Source organism: Asterias rubens, chromosome 2 (genome assembly GCF_902459465.1).
Source record: "Asterias rubens chromosome 2, eAstRub1.3, whole genome shotgun sequence".
In the NCBI taxonomy this organism is placed as follows: domain Eukaryota; kingdom Metazoa; phylum Echinodermata; class Asteroidea; order Forcipulatida; family Asteriidae; genus Asterias; species Asterias rubens.
This window is the reverse complement of record NC_047063.1, coordinates 18958302-18975270: the sequence shown is the minus strand read 5'-3', so window position 1 is coordinate 18975270 and position 16969 is coordinate 18958302. Positions and strand designations below refer to the sequence as shown.

The 16969-nt window shown below is 38.2% G+C and overlaps 2 protein-coding genes across 4 annotated transcripts in view; one reads left to right on the top strand and one right to left on the bottom strand.

Moving 5' to 3' along the window:
* The window catches only part of LOC117306765 (transient receptor potential cation channel subfamily V member 6-like), a 37132-nt gene extending 34124 nt beyond the window's left edge, over positions 1-3008 (top strand). For both annotated transcript variants that reach the window (XM_033791262.1, XM_033791263.1), the window contains 2 exons: positions 953-1139; positions 1766-3008. In XM_033791262.1, the coding sequence (XP_033647153.1) occupies positions 953-1139; positions 1766-1804 (226 nt within the window). In that variant the 3' untranslated portion in view covers positions 1805-3008. The remainder of the gene's footprint in view (positions 1-952; positions 1140-1765) is intronic.
* Positions 3009-4454: 1446 nt separating this feature from the next.
* Positions 4455-15660, bottom strand: LOC117307315 (BLOC-1-related complex subunit 6-like). 2 transcript variants are annotated; one of them, XM_033792032.1, is made up of 6 exons: positions 15449-15660; positions 10945-11654; positions 7740-7945; positions 7058-7141; positions 5941-6017; positions 4455-5207 (listed from the first exon to the last, which is right to left on the bottom strand). In XM_033792032.1, the coding sequence occupies exons 2-6, from the start codon at positions 11639-11641 to the stop codon at positions 5159-5161; spliced, it is 1113 nt and encodes a 370-aa protein (XP_033647923.1). In that variant the 5' UTR covers positions 11642-11654; positions 15449-15660; the 3' UTR covers positions 4455-5158. The 2 variants fall into 2 exon arrangements, with proteins under 2 accessions (XP_033647923.1, XP_033647924.1); XM_033792033.1 differs by having other exon boundaries at positions 11044-11654.
* Between the last annotated feature and the right edge of the window lie 1309 nt (positions 15661-16969).

Sequence of the window (16969 nt, the reverse complement as noted above, 5' to 3'; positions counted from 1 at the left end):
GGTGCTCCTTGTCATACACAGTGGAAAGTGTAACGAATAGAATCCCTAGATGAACTCCTATTGGCATTATTGTCCTAAGTAAAGAACAATGATACTTACTGAAAGCAAGGGGCATTTATCCATGGCTTTACAACCAGAAATGATAAAAAATAATATTGTTTATATACTATTTACAATTATACAATGAGTAGGGTAGATGGCCTTAGCTTTCGTTCCAACCCGGCCTTTCTTCAGAGGCATACACAAGTACAAACAAATACATATCCATTTACAGGAAAAAGAGGGGAAAGTATAAAGGGAAGGATCCAGAAAAAGCGGGAAATATATAGCCAATCAAAGTCTTTATTTTTAGAAACAATTGGTGGAGTTTTCAGACTAAAATGCTTATCCGTTCTTTTTCCTGATTATAAGGGAATGATCCAGAAAAAAATAGGAAATATATAGGCAATCAAAGTTTCTATTTTAGAAACACTTGGTGGAGTTTTCAGACTAAAACGTTTATCCGTTCTTTGCCCTTAAAGACAGTGGACATATAATTGTCAAAGACCAGTCTTCTCACTTGGTGTATCTAAACATAATATGCATAAAATAACAAACCAGTGAAAATTTGAGCTCAATTGGTCGTCGAAGTTGCGAGATATGAGTGAAATAAAAAACACCTTTGTCACACGAAGTTGTGTGCCTTCAGATGCAAATTCTAATCTTGAGGTCTCGAAATCAAATTCGTGGAAAATTACTTCTTTCTCGAAAACTACGTCACTTCAGAAGGAGCCGTTTCTCACAATGTTTTATACTATCAACCTCTCCCCATTACTCGTTACCAAGTGAGGTTTTATGCTGATCATTATTTTGAGTAATTACCAATAGTGTCCACTGCCTGGTAAAAATTTGAAAAAGCAGATGACACCATAATTAAAACGCCCTATATTCTCTTTTTGCCCCACCCACAAAGGGAGGAGTATCTAACCCACGACGACGCCGAGAGGGGCGAGAGAACACCCATGGCTCAGCTGGCTACTCCTGAGGACGTTGAGGACGAAGACGACCCCAAGAACAACCGACTCTGTCGAGCCCTTCTGGTCGTCAAGACACTACCGAAGGGAAAAGCCAGGGTCAGGAATGTCTGCACGAGATGGAGGGTAAGAGGTTGTAGGAGAAGTTTAAAAAACCGTTCACACACATTATATTTGTTGGTTTTAACCATTGTTTTTTTAAAGGTAAAACAACAACAACACTACGTTTTCAAATGAAAATTTATTATTATATTTTGGGGGGGGGGACACACTTCAGTTTTGTAGTACGGGAGCAAGGCAAAGGTTACACACTGTGACGTCATTATAACGCCATTTTCGACTACTGGACCAACCAGAATAAAGAAATGAGGATCCAGCCGTGGATTTCACCAAACTCTTCCTAACTTAGGATTAATCTTAGGACTTAGGACGAGATAAGTTCCGTAATGAACCCATCTTATGTTAGGACGGGTTACTCGTCCTAAACTCGAGATAGGACTAACCCCAGCGTTTCGAAATCGGCTGCAGGTCCAAACAACGGGCTGGACAGGCTGATCACTTCTACTGAGCGCAATTCTTGTTTATGAGCTTCGCGTTAACACCTACACATAGAAGGTTAAATGTTGCTCCATCAGATTTTGTCATGTTCATTTAAATTGCTACTTTACTGGAAACACAAAACTCAAAGAAATGTGTGTGAAAGTTCTTATAACATTTTGTTTTTTATTTCTTATGCCTTACCCCCTGTACAGGAGGCAGGAGCACGCGCACTTGTCTCCAAGCTGACTTAATATGATATCCCTTCATCTACAACAATAAAGATAGTGGAAGAGAATTCAACATGGAGCTGTGGGAACAGAGTATAGGATACAGAGGGACCTCCATAAAGATCCCTCCTGAGCAGCAGACGTGGCTCACTTTGTGTATCTCAACGTATGCATAAGACGTGAAAATTTGGACTCAATCGGTCGTCGAAGTTGCGAGATAATAATGAAAGAAAAAATACCCTTGTCACACGAAGTTGTGTGCACAACCAGATGAGGGCGGTAGTTGTAGTTTTTAAGTTATGACCGTTTATCAGACCAATTTGAACTTAGTTGGTGATCTCTAGCGAACGCCTTGTGCAACAAAACAAAATTAATTTGGTTAATTGATATTAATTTATGAATAAAAGAAAGCAGGCTCTTTAGTTTTTATAGCACCATTAAGCATTTTAATATTATTCAACACAATACATCCAATGGCATTCTATATACATGTACATGTACAATATGTATAATAATATTCGATGTAAAAAGCAATATTTATAGGATTGTTATACTAAAGCAATGCTTTCAATGATCGTTGTGCAAAAGTGATTCTTAGACGTATTGCACAGTGGTGATGAATATACAGCCTGCTACACAGGGTTTTCTGGCTTCTTCCGGCCCGCAAATTGTGTTATGCACTACGAAATTGCCACTGTCGTTGTGCTTTTCAATAGGGAATTTTAGTTGTTCTATTAAAATCGATTCGAAAAAGGGAATTCTGTTAAAAAACATCAGGAATGTGTTTGAGAATTTGAGAATGGCAACTGTAATGTTCAGCAAAAAATTGCTTCTGGTCCAAGCCCATGTAGACTGATATAGTTTGCACTTGAATATTGTTGAAAATGGGTTCTGATGACCACAGGTCCTAAAACACTTGAGAAACTGGATTGGTTTAAAACTTAATTCTGGAATAGTTGATTTCGTCGAGACTCCGTGAAAGGTAGGACTTTCATATAATTGGTAAAGATACAAACCATCATTGTTTTAAATTTAGGCGGAAAGCTTACTGATTAATGAGCTGATCAATAAAACAAAAATTATGGGAAAAAATTTCCCTCTGACATGAAGTCATTGTGCACAAAATCTGTACCTAAAAAAATGACAACATCGACAACCAAATTAGAAGGCATTGTTCAGGATTGGGAGATGTAAAAACGTCATTGATTAAAAGCTAATTGATTTTAAAGTTCATATTATAATTTTGTTTTTGTAAAACATTCCCCTCTTAAATGAAGTCATATTCAGGAAAACTGTATCTGAACACCCTTAAAAAAATTTGCAGCAGCTGTTTTCGGTTGATACAACAATAAGGACAAATGTGTTCACAGCATGCTGAGAATTTGTGCATGTTTTTTCCCCGACTCACAAAACAGATTACGATGAAATTTTGTAAAGGTTTGTAGTACTTCATGTACATGATCACACAACAGACGAACTTTGTCTACGACTATTTTATCAGCTCTTCCAATCCTGTATATTACCCAGGTGATACTTCACACACGAATTTGAATAGAATTTTGATGCTACAAATCGCACCGACCAATTTGGTCTTGCGCACCCTGTCCCAATTCGCATGACATTCAAGACATAACGCATTATTGGTAATATGGTAATTCTGTATACGCTTTCATCTCTACATGTGTACCCATTTTCTTTGAATTTATGAGCCGACACAACAAATTGAACTATTTACAACTAGTAAGATTTTAATTGTCTTTGGTAAGCTCACTCTTTTTCTTTGTTCAAATCCAAATTTATCTCAACATTTTCATTAAAGGCACTGGACACGCTTGGTAATTGTCAAGGACCAATATTCTCAACACATGCATAAAATAACAAACATGTGAAGATTTGAAAGAAAAGAAAACCCCACCCTTGTTGCATTACTTTGTTCGCTTCAGATGCATAATAACAGGCTTCAGCTGACGTATTCTACTATTTGAGGGAGAAATTACCTCTTTCTCAAAAACTATGTTACTTCAGAGGGAGCCGTTTCTCACAATGTTTTATAATAACAACAGCTCTCCATTGCTTCTACCAACTAAGTTTTTATACTAAAAATTACTTTGAGTAATAACCAATAGTGTCAAGTGCCTTTAAACTTCATACTTCTTTGTAGAAGAGAAAGTACTTTGTTAAGTTCAACTGCTGCGGTGGGTGGGTGCAACCATTACAACTTTTCGGCCTAAACACCAAGGGTAACTTTGTGGTCTGCAACAGCATCTTTTTTTTGTTCGCAATTTATAATTCGGACGGAACAAACAACACCTTTTGGCAGCTTGCTATGTTTACGCTGAGCAGAATCCAACAGTTACCCCAAGCTGCATAATTAAATAAATAATGGCAATTGTGAAAATCGTTAAGAAGAATCAGACATGAGAGGTATTATTTCAAAGACACTGCTTTTTGAATACCAATAATAATTCACATGACAGTTCACAGATCAGGAACACAATGACACAGTTGTTAAGTCATCAAAGGTTTTGTCAAGAATGTCGTTGTTTTAAAAATACACTCACACATGTAACCTTGTTTTCTGTTGTTGAAATTGATCGAAAGTTGATAATCTTTTCATGGTAAAGCGAGTGCTAAAAGGGAAAATTTCTCTCAAAATACGAGAGTCCACGTAAATGGTTGGTTGATTATGAAAACAGCCAATATTGCAAATAGTATAGCAAGAAGCTATGGCTATGTAGATACACACATGGTGTTACCACAAACCAAATATTGAACAAATTCACCCGACATCATCATCAGAACAATCTTGGATGCGCCATTTTGGTGGGCAATGTTACTGTGCGTTATTCAGTTAAACCTACACGTAAACCTACATGTAAACCTATTGACCACCCAAAATGGTGAGCGTGGCACAGTTGCCGCTTGTGAGGTGCGTGCAAGGGGTCAATACATTGATACCTCACCATGATATATGGCTATGTATAAAACAAAATGGCTTTGAATGTGGCTAAACATTACATGTGATTACACTTCAGTATAGCCACAGCCATAGCCAAACAGGTCAAAGTTCAATGAAAACAGCCCATGGGCCGAATTCGAATTGGCAGCTTTGGCTACGGCTGTTGCTAAGAGTGTTGATAAAGACGGCCTATACCTCACCGCATGATGATGCGTAAATCTAGCCGTAGCCGTAGCCGCCGATTCAGACACAACCTTACACTGATATTAACTGCCAAGAATCCTTAAGGATTGAATCGTGCTTTGATCTTTGGGTCTATGCTTGCCCAAGGTAATGAGCAGTTGTCTTTGACTTGACAGCAGTACCGGTAATAAGGAGTTAACGTGGATTGAGTTGGTGACTAAAACTGAAGCAATGAGCTACTTGCAGGCAGCCTCCATTTCTTCTAGTAGTCTCTTCACTGATTTACTGTTACGGGTTTGAATTAAGGAACATTAACCCAATTGTAAGATTCAAATAGTAATTTCTTGTAACGAGTTGGAAGGACCACATATGCAGTGTGATTTCATCCCAATCACCAAAAATAAGCTTGTCTTAAATCTTAAAGGAAACATATTTACCAGTACTGGTATTTTAATACCAAAACTGGGAAGAAATTTGTTGTACATGCTAGAATAATTTTCGTGACATTGTTTTATTCATTTCTCAAAAAGCTACATCACCTCAGCAAGTAATATTTGAAGGGAAGCTTTCTTTCTTCATTAGCTTCAAACTGTGTAAGTTTAATGTAAATCTGTGGACATTGTGTTTTATGTCATACAAAAAGTACCAAACTCTTCAGGGAAATTGATTAATCCCCCAGCTCACAGGGAATTTAGAGACAACCCTACCCCTCCAGATAAACTAAACCCTTCCTGCATAAAGCAGGGTTGAGAGTCTTTGCTAACAAAAAAAGCCTGAATATGGGATACAACAAGGTTTGTTTGAAATGATGTCATTTTCGCCGCTTGTTGGGTAAACAAGATTCAGAGGAGCTTTTGGGAACAGTGTCCGCAGCACTAGTGAGTTACCAAACAACAGGATTTATTTAAATGTGTAAAAAAAAACTGCCTGAAATTCTTCACTAGGCCGACATAAAAAGTTCAGATAAAAGACTGAAACATCTCATCCTGATAAACATGGCGTCTCACATAAAGGATACATTTGGTTGGCAAGTTTGTGGACGGGCTCCATAGTCCTGTTGAGCTCTTCACACTTAGCGATCAGTGCGTACATACACTGCAGAAAGAGTGGGGAAAACAACACATTTAGTTGCACTCTTTTCATTCAATTTAAAGGCAGTGGACACTATTGGTAATTACTCAAAATAGTTATTAGCATAAAACCTTACTTGGTTACGAGTAATGGGGAGAGGTTGATGGCATAATACAATGTGAGAAACAGCTCCCTCTAAAAGTGACGTAGTTGTCGAGAAAGAAGTAATTTTCCACAAATTTTATTTCGAGACCTCAGAATTAGATTTTGAGGTCTCGAAATCAAGCATCTGAAAGTACTCAGCGTTGTGTGACAAGGGTGTTTTTGCTTTCATAGTATCTTGCAACTCCAAGACCAGGGTGATAGTTACAAGACTGCAGTTTTATAACAAACACTATGTCTGCTACCTCGGAAATGTCTACACCGAATGTCTCTGAGGATGTATTGATTGTAAGAATCTGTCATGTAGATAACAAGTTTTTTTGAAATAATAAACTTTGAATCCTCATAACTCTAAGAATGGATGACGTCATCATGACGTAACTTAAACATTTTTCCTCGCCTAATGCATATCTAACCATGTGCAAAGTTTCAAGCTCAAACGCGTTCATAATGTGCTTTTGTTAGCGGACTAGGACACCTAAAAACAAAACAAACAAACAATACAAGAGGTGTTCAGATATACTCTGCTCCGAACACCTAAGAAGTAGAAGAAAGGCAAAACAAAAAACCAAAAATAAGAGGTGTTCGGGCTGAATGCTTGACACCTAACAATTAAAATTGGGATCTAGCATTGTTTTTAATGTCAATAGTCACACTAATATTTGTGACAAGGGTAGTTGTTCTTCATTATTATCTCCCAACTTTGACGACCAATTGAGTTCAAATGTTCACAAGTTTGTTTTTTTATGCAAATGTTGAGACACACCAAATGAGAAGACTGGTCTTTGACAATTACCAATAGCGTCCAGTGCCTTTAACTACATGATAACAAAGGACAGTCCAGCGAGCATGTGCAGTACAAACATGTCAGTCTGCTTTGGGGGGAAAGTAAGCTCGCTCACCTTAACACTTTGATCAACAGTGACTCCGGCTTTTTCCACAGCATCTCTGTATGTCTGAGTATGACCAACAGTAATTGCCGACATCTGTGCGGATGAAAGACAATAGTAGAAATTGAAGTCTAGAAGAATTATTTTTATAAACTATCAAACTTGTCATAAAATATGACACAGAATTATATCACAATTTTTTTTTCCCCGGACCTTTAAGTTTCTGGGTACAATGCATCAAAAACAAATATCACACAAGTAGAATTTGAAAAACTCAATTTAAATTCTGGAGCTGTCTGGTAACATAGTAACACGATCTTTCTCAAAAAAAATTATACTATCAACATTTGCAGTGCTTCATACCAAGTTCTTATGGGGCATTCATTTTTGGGGGTATTTACCAATCCATGTTTATGTGTTTGAGAATAAATGAATGGCAAGAAAAATCTTTGGATAGGAGCGTACAGCAGCTTTCGATAGTACAAAAACATTTTAGTGAGTAAGGTTGTTATGTAAAAAGATGTCAGTTTTTAGGTCCCAAAATTTGAATCTGCAGTAAACGTTTCTCAGATTGAATACTAACTGCTACATGTACCAAGGAAAATCACCCTACAAGGACATGGAGTACGCTTCAGATTTTCAGTGAAATCTCAAAACCTTTTACAAAATTAAAAGACGACAGACAGTGACTTACATTCTGTAGTGTACTAGACAGGTGTCCCATCATGAGGTCGACGTTATCTGCCACCCTCTTACAGTGTTTCTCAATATCGGCCAGGGCAGCAGGGTCCACCGGGGGGATTGCACTGGAGCTGATGCCAGAGGGGCTTAGGGAAGGGGTGCGGCTACGTGATGAAGATGAAGGGGTGAGACTCGCTGTTGAGCCTGCTGTGCTACTGCCTGGAGATAACACATGGACAACAGTAAGATGCTTTCATTAGTTTGGTCTTAAAGCTGAATCCCCGAGTGGTCTTTTCTTTTTTTTTTTTTGGGGGGGGGGGGGGCTTTCTTAATGACACTTTTAGCCCCTTTCACACGTGGTTCGTGAATATCTTTTGCAAGGGTCCCTTGCTTAATTGTCGCATGGTTGTAGAATTTTACAAAAATGTTCCTCGTGTGAAAGGACAACTTGTGCACTATCCAGGGTCCCCTGTAAAAATCTTGTCAAACAAAGCTATGTTGGACATCAGGTTTCAAGGGACGACAGGTTACTACAAAAGTTGTATTTGAGGACGAAGAAAGTGATGGCTTTTCCCGTCAAGAAATTATCATGCATACTTCACCAGTCTATTTGGATCATCACCGACAGTGTCAGTGCAATACACAGGCCTGTAAGTGACATTGGACTTTTAAGTTCATGATATATTTATCATAGTCTGAGACCATCCTTACTGTGGGATGATAATTTCATGCGATAAGGGATTTGGGAAGACTGTTTCAAACGTAGTGTACATGTATGTGCACTATGTTAACAGGCAAATATTCTGACTTCCCAAGATAATTTATCGCTGGATAATAACATGTACATGTACATGTAGATAATGTACTCAGAATCCTACGGGCACTTCCAGAGCTCCACTTGGTAACATGCAATGGGAGACTTTTGAGAACACTAGGTGGCAGACTTACCAGGTAAAATCACGGTTCTCAGAAATGTGGGCATTCCCTAAACTATGTCAACAACATATATTTACCTGGTAAAGTCTGCTGACACCCAACGATCCAAAGGGCCCCCATTTTGGGCAGAGCATTATGCATAATACATTTTTATTTACTCTTTGAACAACATTCCGCACACTTAGACCACACAGAGGCTCTATGCTTACGTGCAAATATTATGTCCGTCATTTTGGGAGTCAAAATGTACGCAGAAAAATTACCTAACAAAATGGTTGAAACGGTCGACGCACACTTTTCAGCGGTGCGTTCTGCATTGTACAAAAGGTCAGTACCACATGTTTCACTGCATAAATCAACCATTATAAATGTAGACTGTTAGGCTAATATAAAACATAATGCGCTTCTTGCTACACAATCACAACTCGAGCATTAAAGCTAAATAAAGGAAAAACAACCCACAAACTAGGGCAACAAATTACAAAAACAACAAAAATGACCATATAGGATGACCACATAGATACAATATCATTTGAACATGTATTTACAATGGTCTTATAAGGGTTAGGTTTTGTTCTGCTTCATTGAAGGGCACCTCTTTGATCATTGAAGGGACCCAATTTACATGTACAATGTACAAGGTGGAGCATTTCATATGAGCAAAGGAAACCTCCAAGGGCATTGAGGCGATTGTATCTACCCCGAAAATCTTTGTTCAACCGCAAAATCAATTAAAGCCCGAGCCAAGATTTAGAAAAGGCCCCTGATATCAATCAGCAAAAGAGGGGTTTAAAAAACACTCAACCATTAATACAATGATTCAATATAAGAAAGCATGTTCAATGACAGATATTGGGCCGAAATGAGAGCAGACATAGACCCACTGTATCGCTTAAAGGCACTGGAAACTATTGGTAATTGTCAAAGACCAGTCTTCTCACTTGGTGTATCTCAATATATGCACAAAATAACAAACCTGTGGAAATTTGAGCTCAATTGGTCGTCGAAGTTGCGAGATAATAAGGAAAGAAAAAAAAAACACCCTTGTCACACGAAGTTGTGTGCATTTTGATGGTTGATTTAGAGACCTCAAATTCTAACTACCGTATGAGGTCTCTAAATCAAATTTGTTGAAAATTGCTTCTTTCTCGAAGACTATGTCACATCAGAGGGTGCCGTTTCTCACAATGTTTTATACCATCAACCTCTCCCCATAACTCGTTACCAAGTAAGGTTTTATGCTAATAATTATTTTGAGTAATTACCAATAGTGTCCGCTGCCTTTAATTCTTTTCCATTGATTACATCATCCTGAGCATGCACACATTTTTGATAACAACAAATTGACCTGGTCTGCTGCCACCTTACATTACATCCCCACAGAGTCTCGCACATTGCAACAAGGGAGTCTACCACTCAGATTACCAACGCAAACATTGTCACATCGCATATTTCTAGAAAGTAGAGCGCGTTGGGCACAAAAGCGTTTTGTAGCATTGCAGCATTTTGCAGCATTTGCGAAAATATCGCAAACTGTGAAATCTGTGCAAAGCTTTTCAATACAGTGCATTCATGCTCCAAACTAGCATGTCACAGATCTTTCAAACTGTGGCTCCACAGTCACATAAGTTGAATGCAATCCAGGTTAAAAGAAAATCGAGGGAAACACTAAAATAAGCTGCTGTGGGATAAATGAACACAAAAACCAAGAACAAGCCATGCATCAATTTGAACTGTACTTTTCAAGGGCCATTGCACGTAAGCATTTCCAGACACATTGTCACAAATTTCTATCACAAACTAGCCGCATCCAGAATCTACATATAGTACGAATCAGGGTTTGCCCCCCTTAGCTTTTCAGCAACTAGCCAGCAGGACCAGTACGCTTGTCATTTTGCAGCTTTGACTCTGGGATGTGCCTAGATACGTAAAGACATTTCTGGCTGCTAATAAATTGCATTGAGACTTGAACAGATTGACCGGTTCAGAACGATGTGTACATGTACGAGGGGCCGGGGTTTGATGAAACTACAATAAATCTCGAATGAGTCTTTTGAGTAAAAAAAAAATCAAAAGAAATAAAGAGAACTTCAAACTAAATGCAAGCAATGTTAATACAAATGCACTACTGTTTGTCAGAATTGCAAAACAAAGTTAGAGATTTTCGAACAGAAATGGTTTAGTCCATCAGCACGACTAAAAAACCAATACTTCCACTTTTGCTGTCTTTTTTATTTTTTGTTTTTGGTTGGGATTTTTGCACAGGCCATGATGCGGCTTACCCCTATTCTTAGCTTTCAATGGGTCACCGCTCTGACGGATTTTCTCCATAAGATCATCGGCAACAAAAGAAACCATTTCCCCCTCTCTTGTCACCGTACCATGCAGCGAAAGGGATCCAGATGCTGAGCCTGCTGGCTCACCCCGCGGCGAATCCACACTAACTGGCGACTGTGCATCCGTGGACGACGATGAACTGGTCCTTCGTTCTTTTGGTCGCACGCTTGTGCTTATTATAGCCTGGGCATGGATTGGGTTCGTACTTGTGTCTGCCTCGGATTTGGAGCGGAATCTCGTTGGGGTAAGCGGCGAGTCCGCCATATAGTGTATCTGTGAGGCACTAGGCGACCAGGCACCAGGAGATTCAGGTGGTAAGCGGTGGTTAATGTCCACCCCTGCTGTGCTACTTGTGGGGCTACTACACCCTGATCCAGCTGTCCGAACATTCTCTGAATCTTTACGCTGACCCATCTCTTTGCAGTACTCAAATACTTCTTCTGATTTGCTCTTACGGAACGCATCCTCTCTGTCTCTCCTGGCATGTCTATTGTTCAAACTCGGTGATTGTTTACTGTCTTGCAGGGAGCTACCGCTACCTAAATCTTTAGACAAAGTGTCCGGTCTCTTATCAAGTTGCTCAGTTTTTGCGTGATCCTTAGTTCGTCTTTGGTCTCCTCCATCTTGATTGTCATCCTCCATCCTTTAAAGTAAGCTATCGATCAAGGGAAAAACAAAGCTTAAAATTATCAGTTCACTAGTCATGGCACTCGTTGGCCACACAGGTAGGGCTACATGTAGCCCACCTTGTTCAGCTGTTAATGGCTCTCTTTTAACATCGTCTCATCATTGTCGCCATTGCATGCAACTATTGATACATGTACATGTCTAAAACGCAAAGTTTTCAAAGGTCACGAAATGCAGGGTACTTTTATTGTTTATTTCTACCACTTAGAAAAATTCCTACACTACTTCAACATATTTCATTTTGTTCCTTACATTTGTGGAATTACAGGGCTTAATGATGAGTTTGTCTAGATGTGATGATTTGAAAATTTGAAGAAAAAAAAGCGTGTACAAACATAAGTGCTGGGCGAGTATTGAAATTTGGTATTCAGTTAAATTAACCGCTAACCAACTATCCGAAATTAACCGGACATTATATTCAAAGATTTTTTCCCCCAGAACTTTACGTGCTGTCACTGTAATCTTTAATATGTTACCGTGACCTTTGACCCAGTTTTGGAAATAATGTATCATTCCAAAAATCAATGAAATAAAAATCTCTTGATAGAGCACGTCTTCCTCTATCAGAATCCACCAAGAAACAGTTGGGCTCTTCAAAATTTACAACTTTATGACTATTTTTGTACAAGTAACGTGATCTTTAATATGTTATCGTGACCTTTGACCCAATTTGTGAAACAATGCATCATTCCAAAAATCAACAAAATAAAAATCACTAGATAGAACATGTTTTCCTCTATGATAATCAACCAAGAAACAACTGGGCTCTTCAAAATTTACAATTTTATTACCATTTTTGTACAGTTGTTAGGTCACAAACTAGTCAATTTATATACTTTACATAATAAATCCGCCAACAAACCTCACTCTTCTGTTTCTAAAGTTACTTAAAGTGTTCATGGTTTGCGATTTGTTTCTTGTTGAGGGCTGATGTGGTTTAACCAGAATCAGAATTTAAACTATCAGCAGTGACACACCCAGGATTTATTATTTTTTGGGGGTGGGCCATATTTTCCCCAAAAATTTCTTTCGAAGATTGTAAAACAAAAAATCAAAACAACTCAAACAAACAAATTGAATACCTTGGAGGGGCTGGGATCAATCCCCCAGACCCATCGTCCCCCACCCCCCCCCCCCCCCTTTCGGGTGCACCACTGTGATTATTAGTGATCCCAGTTAGAGATTACATCAAGGTTGAGATGGAGAAGCTGTCTGCCTTTCTTCAGTAGATCACAAACTTATGCAGTCTTACTTTAACCCCTGTGATGAATCTTGAACAACAAATTAATGCATAGTAACTTTCTGAGAAATCCTCAAGAACAATTTGTTCACCATGCTGCAACTCTGACTTCAGTGCCCATTTTAATAGAGCTGCTCAGCAGCAGATTTTGTGCTAACTGTGCGATTTCCATTTAACCATATAGCACACGAAAAGGCATGCTAACCTTCCGATGAAGCCAGAGTTGCAGCATGGTGACATTTTTTGTTTACCATCTTGGAAAGAATTTTGTTTCAGAAAAATGCCCCCCCCCCCCCCCTCCACCCACAATCCAAATTAAATCCTGGGTGCGTCACTGCTGGTATTTTAAAGTATGATTCTGGTTAGACCACATCAGCCCTCAACATGAAAAAATCCCAAACCAATAACAATTTTAGTAACTTTGGAAAGTTTTTTATTTTAATTTATTTATAAAGTAAAGTACATGTATAAACTGACTAATTTGTAACCTACCAACTGTACAAAAATAGTCTTAAAGTTGTAAATTTTGAAGGGCCAAGTTGTTTCTTAGTGGATTCTGATAGAGGATGACATGCTCTATCAAGTGATTTTCATTTCATTGACTTTTGGAATGATGCGTTATTTCAAAAATTGGGTCAAAGGTCACGATAACATATCAAAGATCATAGTGACTTGTACAAAAATAGTCATAAACTTGTAAATTTTGACGAGCCCAACTGTTTCTTAGTGGATTCTGATAGAGGAAGACATGCTCTATCAAATGAATGATACATTATTTCAAAAACGGGGTCAAAGGTCACGATAACATATTAAAGATTACAGTGACCTACATTTCAGAAAATTTATTTTTGATGAAAGAATTGATTTGAGCATGCAATTCTCATCAATTTGATACCAAATTTGCATAAATGTGATAAAAATTGACATGGTTATGACATGTTTTTACCAAAAAGGTGGTATTTTGCCCTAAAAATGTCAGATTTTAGTGGTTTCTGCCCTGACCACATGGAAAGTCCGATCGGGCTGAAAATGGGTGTGCATTCATTGCTCATTAGGACCTACAAGCACAGCAATTTATGAGTGCCCCTGAGCATGAGTATTTACTCAGGCTACAGTCTAATTGTTAGTTGCAATAACGTAAACTCCCCCCGACGGCCGCCAGGCTGGATGGTTACTAGATTTTCTCGAGCGGCAAACGACAATCTGGTCCAGACCAACACGTATAATTTTGACAGTTAGTCACCAGATTTGCCACTTTTTTATCACTTTCAAAAATTCATTACACAAACTCTAAGGGCCTGAATTTAATCCTCAATGTCTAATGAACACTCAAAACACCATTGAAAAAATATTTTTGACGAAAAAGGACAAAAACTTACCAGATCCCGCCCGTAGCGAAACAGTCACAAATTTCCCAGGTTGAAATTTGGACCTTTGTCGCATCGCACGTATTGACTGTCCGATATGTTCAATGCCTTATTTTTTTGGTCACCAAGCGCTGAACCACAGCCTATTGGATTGACAAACTGCCGAGCCGCAGCCAATTTGGAATAAACCATTCTGTAAAAGGGGTGTTACAAGCAGTGTTGCGCGCCATTATGAGTGAACTGCGGGCACTGTAAACGGACAGTGCACATGCACTGCCTTGTAACACCCCTTTTCACAGAATGGTTTCACAGAATGGTGTTTTGAGTGTTCACTAGACATTGAGGATTAAGTTCGTGCCCTGTAGAATTTGTGTCGTAATTTTTGAAAGTTGTAAAAATAGGGCAAATCTGGTGACTAGCTGTCTCAATTATACGTGTTGGACCAGATTGTTGTTTGCCGCTCGAGAGAATCTCAAAACCCTCCGGCCTGGCGGCTGTCGGTAGGAGAGTTACGTTATTGCAACTATCTAATTGTAAGTTTATCATGACATTGTTCAAAGTTGATGAATTCAAGCACCAATTGCAATGCAATAAGGTAAATTTTTGAATGAGTAAAAAAGACAAATCAATAGGGTTTTCAGAATTTCAGAACCGCAATGCGTTACGGGTAGGCAGATGGGGGTAGATAGATTTGCTACCGCGGTGTATATATATGTTGTCATGCCGCCTCGCGCTGCATCGCATAATCTTTGTGTTGGTTCAACAGCGCCCTCTCTTGATATTTTGCTATTCTCAATAAATCTTATAGAAAAAGGCTATAAATGTATTATTAATTATTTAATTCTAATCTAACAACATGTCTTAAATTTAAAATAATAATAATTAGGCCCTATTAGTATTATTATCAATAAATAAGAATTACATTTCTGTAATTGCTGTGGATGAATCAATTACATTTATTTTTCACAATTACAATGTTTGCATTGATCTTCGTTGTTCAAAAGTTTGTTCAATCAATTCACTAAATTTAAACATGATAAATGATTCCCAAGCCAAATGTCGACCAAGCTACAATGTATATATTATTAGCTAGCGCAGCACAGTCAACACTCGGGGGGAAAAAACAAAGTTCTTGTCCGGTAACTCGACACCTACCTGAGACAGTCGGCATGCCTGCCTAGCGGGGAATATGGACGGCTTTCCTCGCCTTATTACGATTTACAGGATGCCTAATCGTGTGGTACACATTTCTCTTAACTGCTACATGGAGACATAGTGAAGTAAATAGTGAAATTACTTGGTCACAAAGCGGAGTTTCATGACTAATGATTGAACTAACCACCTAACAGGTAACACAATCGCTCACAGATCACATCCCTCACAGTATGCGCTGGTTGCAAGACACTGTTGTGCGTTGAATTTAAACTTGGAGAGAAGCGGATACCAGGCAAATTGGGACGATAGCCTTCATGCTACGGGGGTACGAGGGATTGGGAGAGGGGGAGTTACGCAGTAGGGGTGGTGTGGGGGGGGGGGGCAATGTCTGAATAAATCGGGGTCATGGCTAGGGGTATTAAAATAATTTATATGATCAAATAAACATTTGTTATGTTCTATTTTATGTTTATTTTAATTTCAAAATCAGCATTTTAGAATACAATATACTTATATACCTACAAATTATGTTACTCTTCTTAGCATATCTAGCTGCGATAACATTACGTTATCACAACTTAACTGCTCACAAGAATTTAGGAGACTTTTCAACCAAGTATATTTTTTATTATTTACGACTCTCTTTGTATCAATGCAAAGCTGACGTGTTCCTCTTTAAAATGATACCACATTTGCAATGATGACATGTTGCTGGACTTGGCCACATGAGTAAGAAAGAGAGTAACAAATCAAATGCGCCAAAATTAGCAACTTTGTGTTACTGTATGAACAAACAATTGACACTGTAAATCAAGCAAGCAAGGCAACTTACTGATCTTAATCCACTTTATATTGAGACAAGAAGTTCAGTAACGAGTCTTGCAAACACCCAAACAAGGTGTTTTTTTTTCAAGAGATGGGGGTCTTTGAGTAAACCATTCATGGTTCTGAAGCTTGACCAGTTGCTTTAAATTGATCATTTGTGACTTTGCCTCTTTGTCATTCATGTAGCCAATTTCAGCAACATGCCATCATTGCAAATGTGGTATCATTTTAAAGAGGAATCGGGTACGTCAGATTTGTATTGATATATAACTTAATTCAAAGAAGGTAATAAATGAAAAAATATACTTGATTGAAAAAAGTTTACTTACTTTTTGTGAGCAATTTACTTTGCATGCAGACGCGCCAGAGAGTCTAAGCAAACTTACAAAAATATATAACTTTAAACACTTTATTAGATTGAAAGTTTTTACAACATTTTAAATAAGAATATTATATCACTCAGAAAAAAAGTTAACAATAAATTGCTTTTTGTGTCATCGTAGAGTATGTAAATTGTTAATGTATGTTTTGTCTCTGATTTCTTATTAACTTTGAGTACGAATTTTGATTTGTATTGTTAAAATATATTTCTTAATTTTCCCTATAAATACTTTGAACATAAAATCTCACCAGTGCCTTAATGAATGACAAAATAAAACTGGAAGAAAGTAGCATATTTCATTTAAAAAAACAGTA

Bases quoted from the DNA above. Each gene is read 5' to 3' on its own strand.
- LOC117307315 (XM_033792032.1), bottom strand. From the start codon at position 11,641: ATGGAGGATGACAATCAAGATGGAGGAGACCAAAGACGAACTAAGGAT. The intron at 7,142-7,739 runs GTAAGTCACTGT...TCATCCGCACAG, and splicing joins TGTCTAGTACACTACAGAAT to ATGTCGGCAATTACTGTTGG. The intron at 6,018-7,057 runs GTGAGCGAGCTT...CTCTTTCTGCAG, and splicing joins CTGTTGATCAAAGTGTTAAG to TGTATGTACGCACTGATCGC.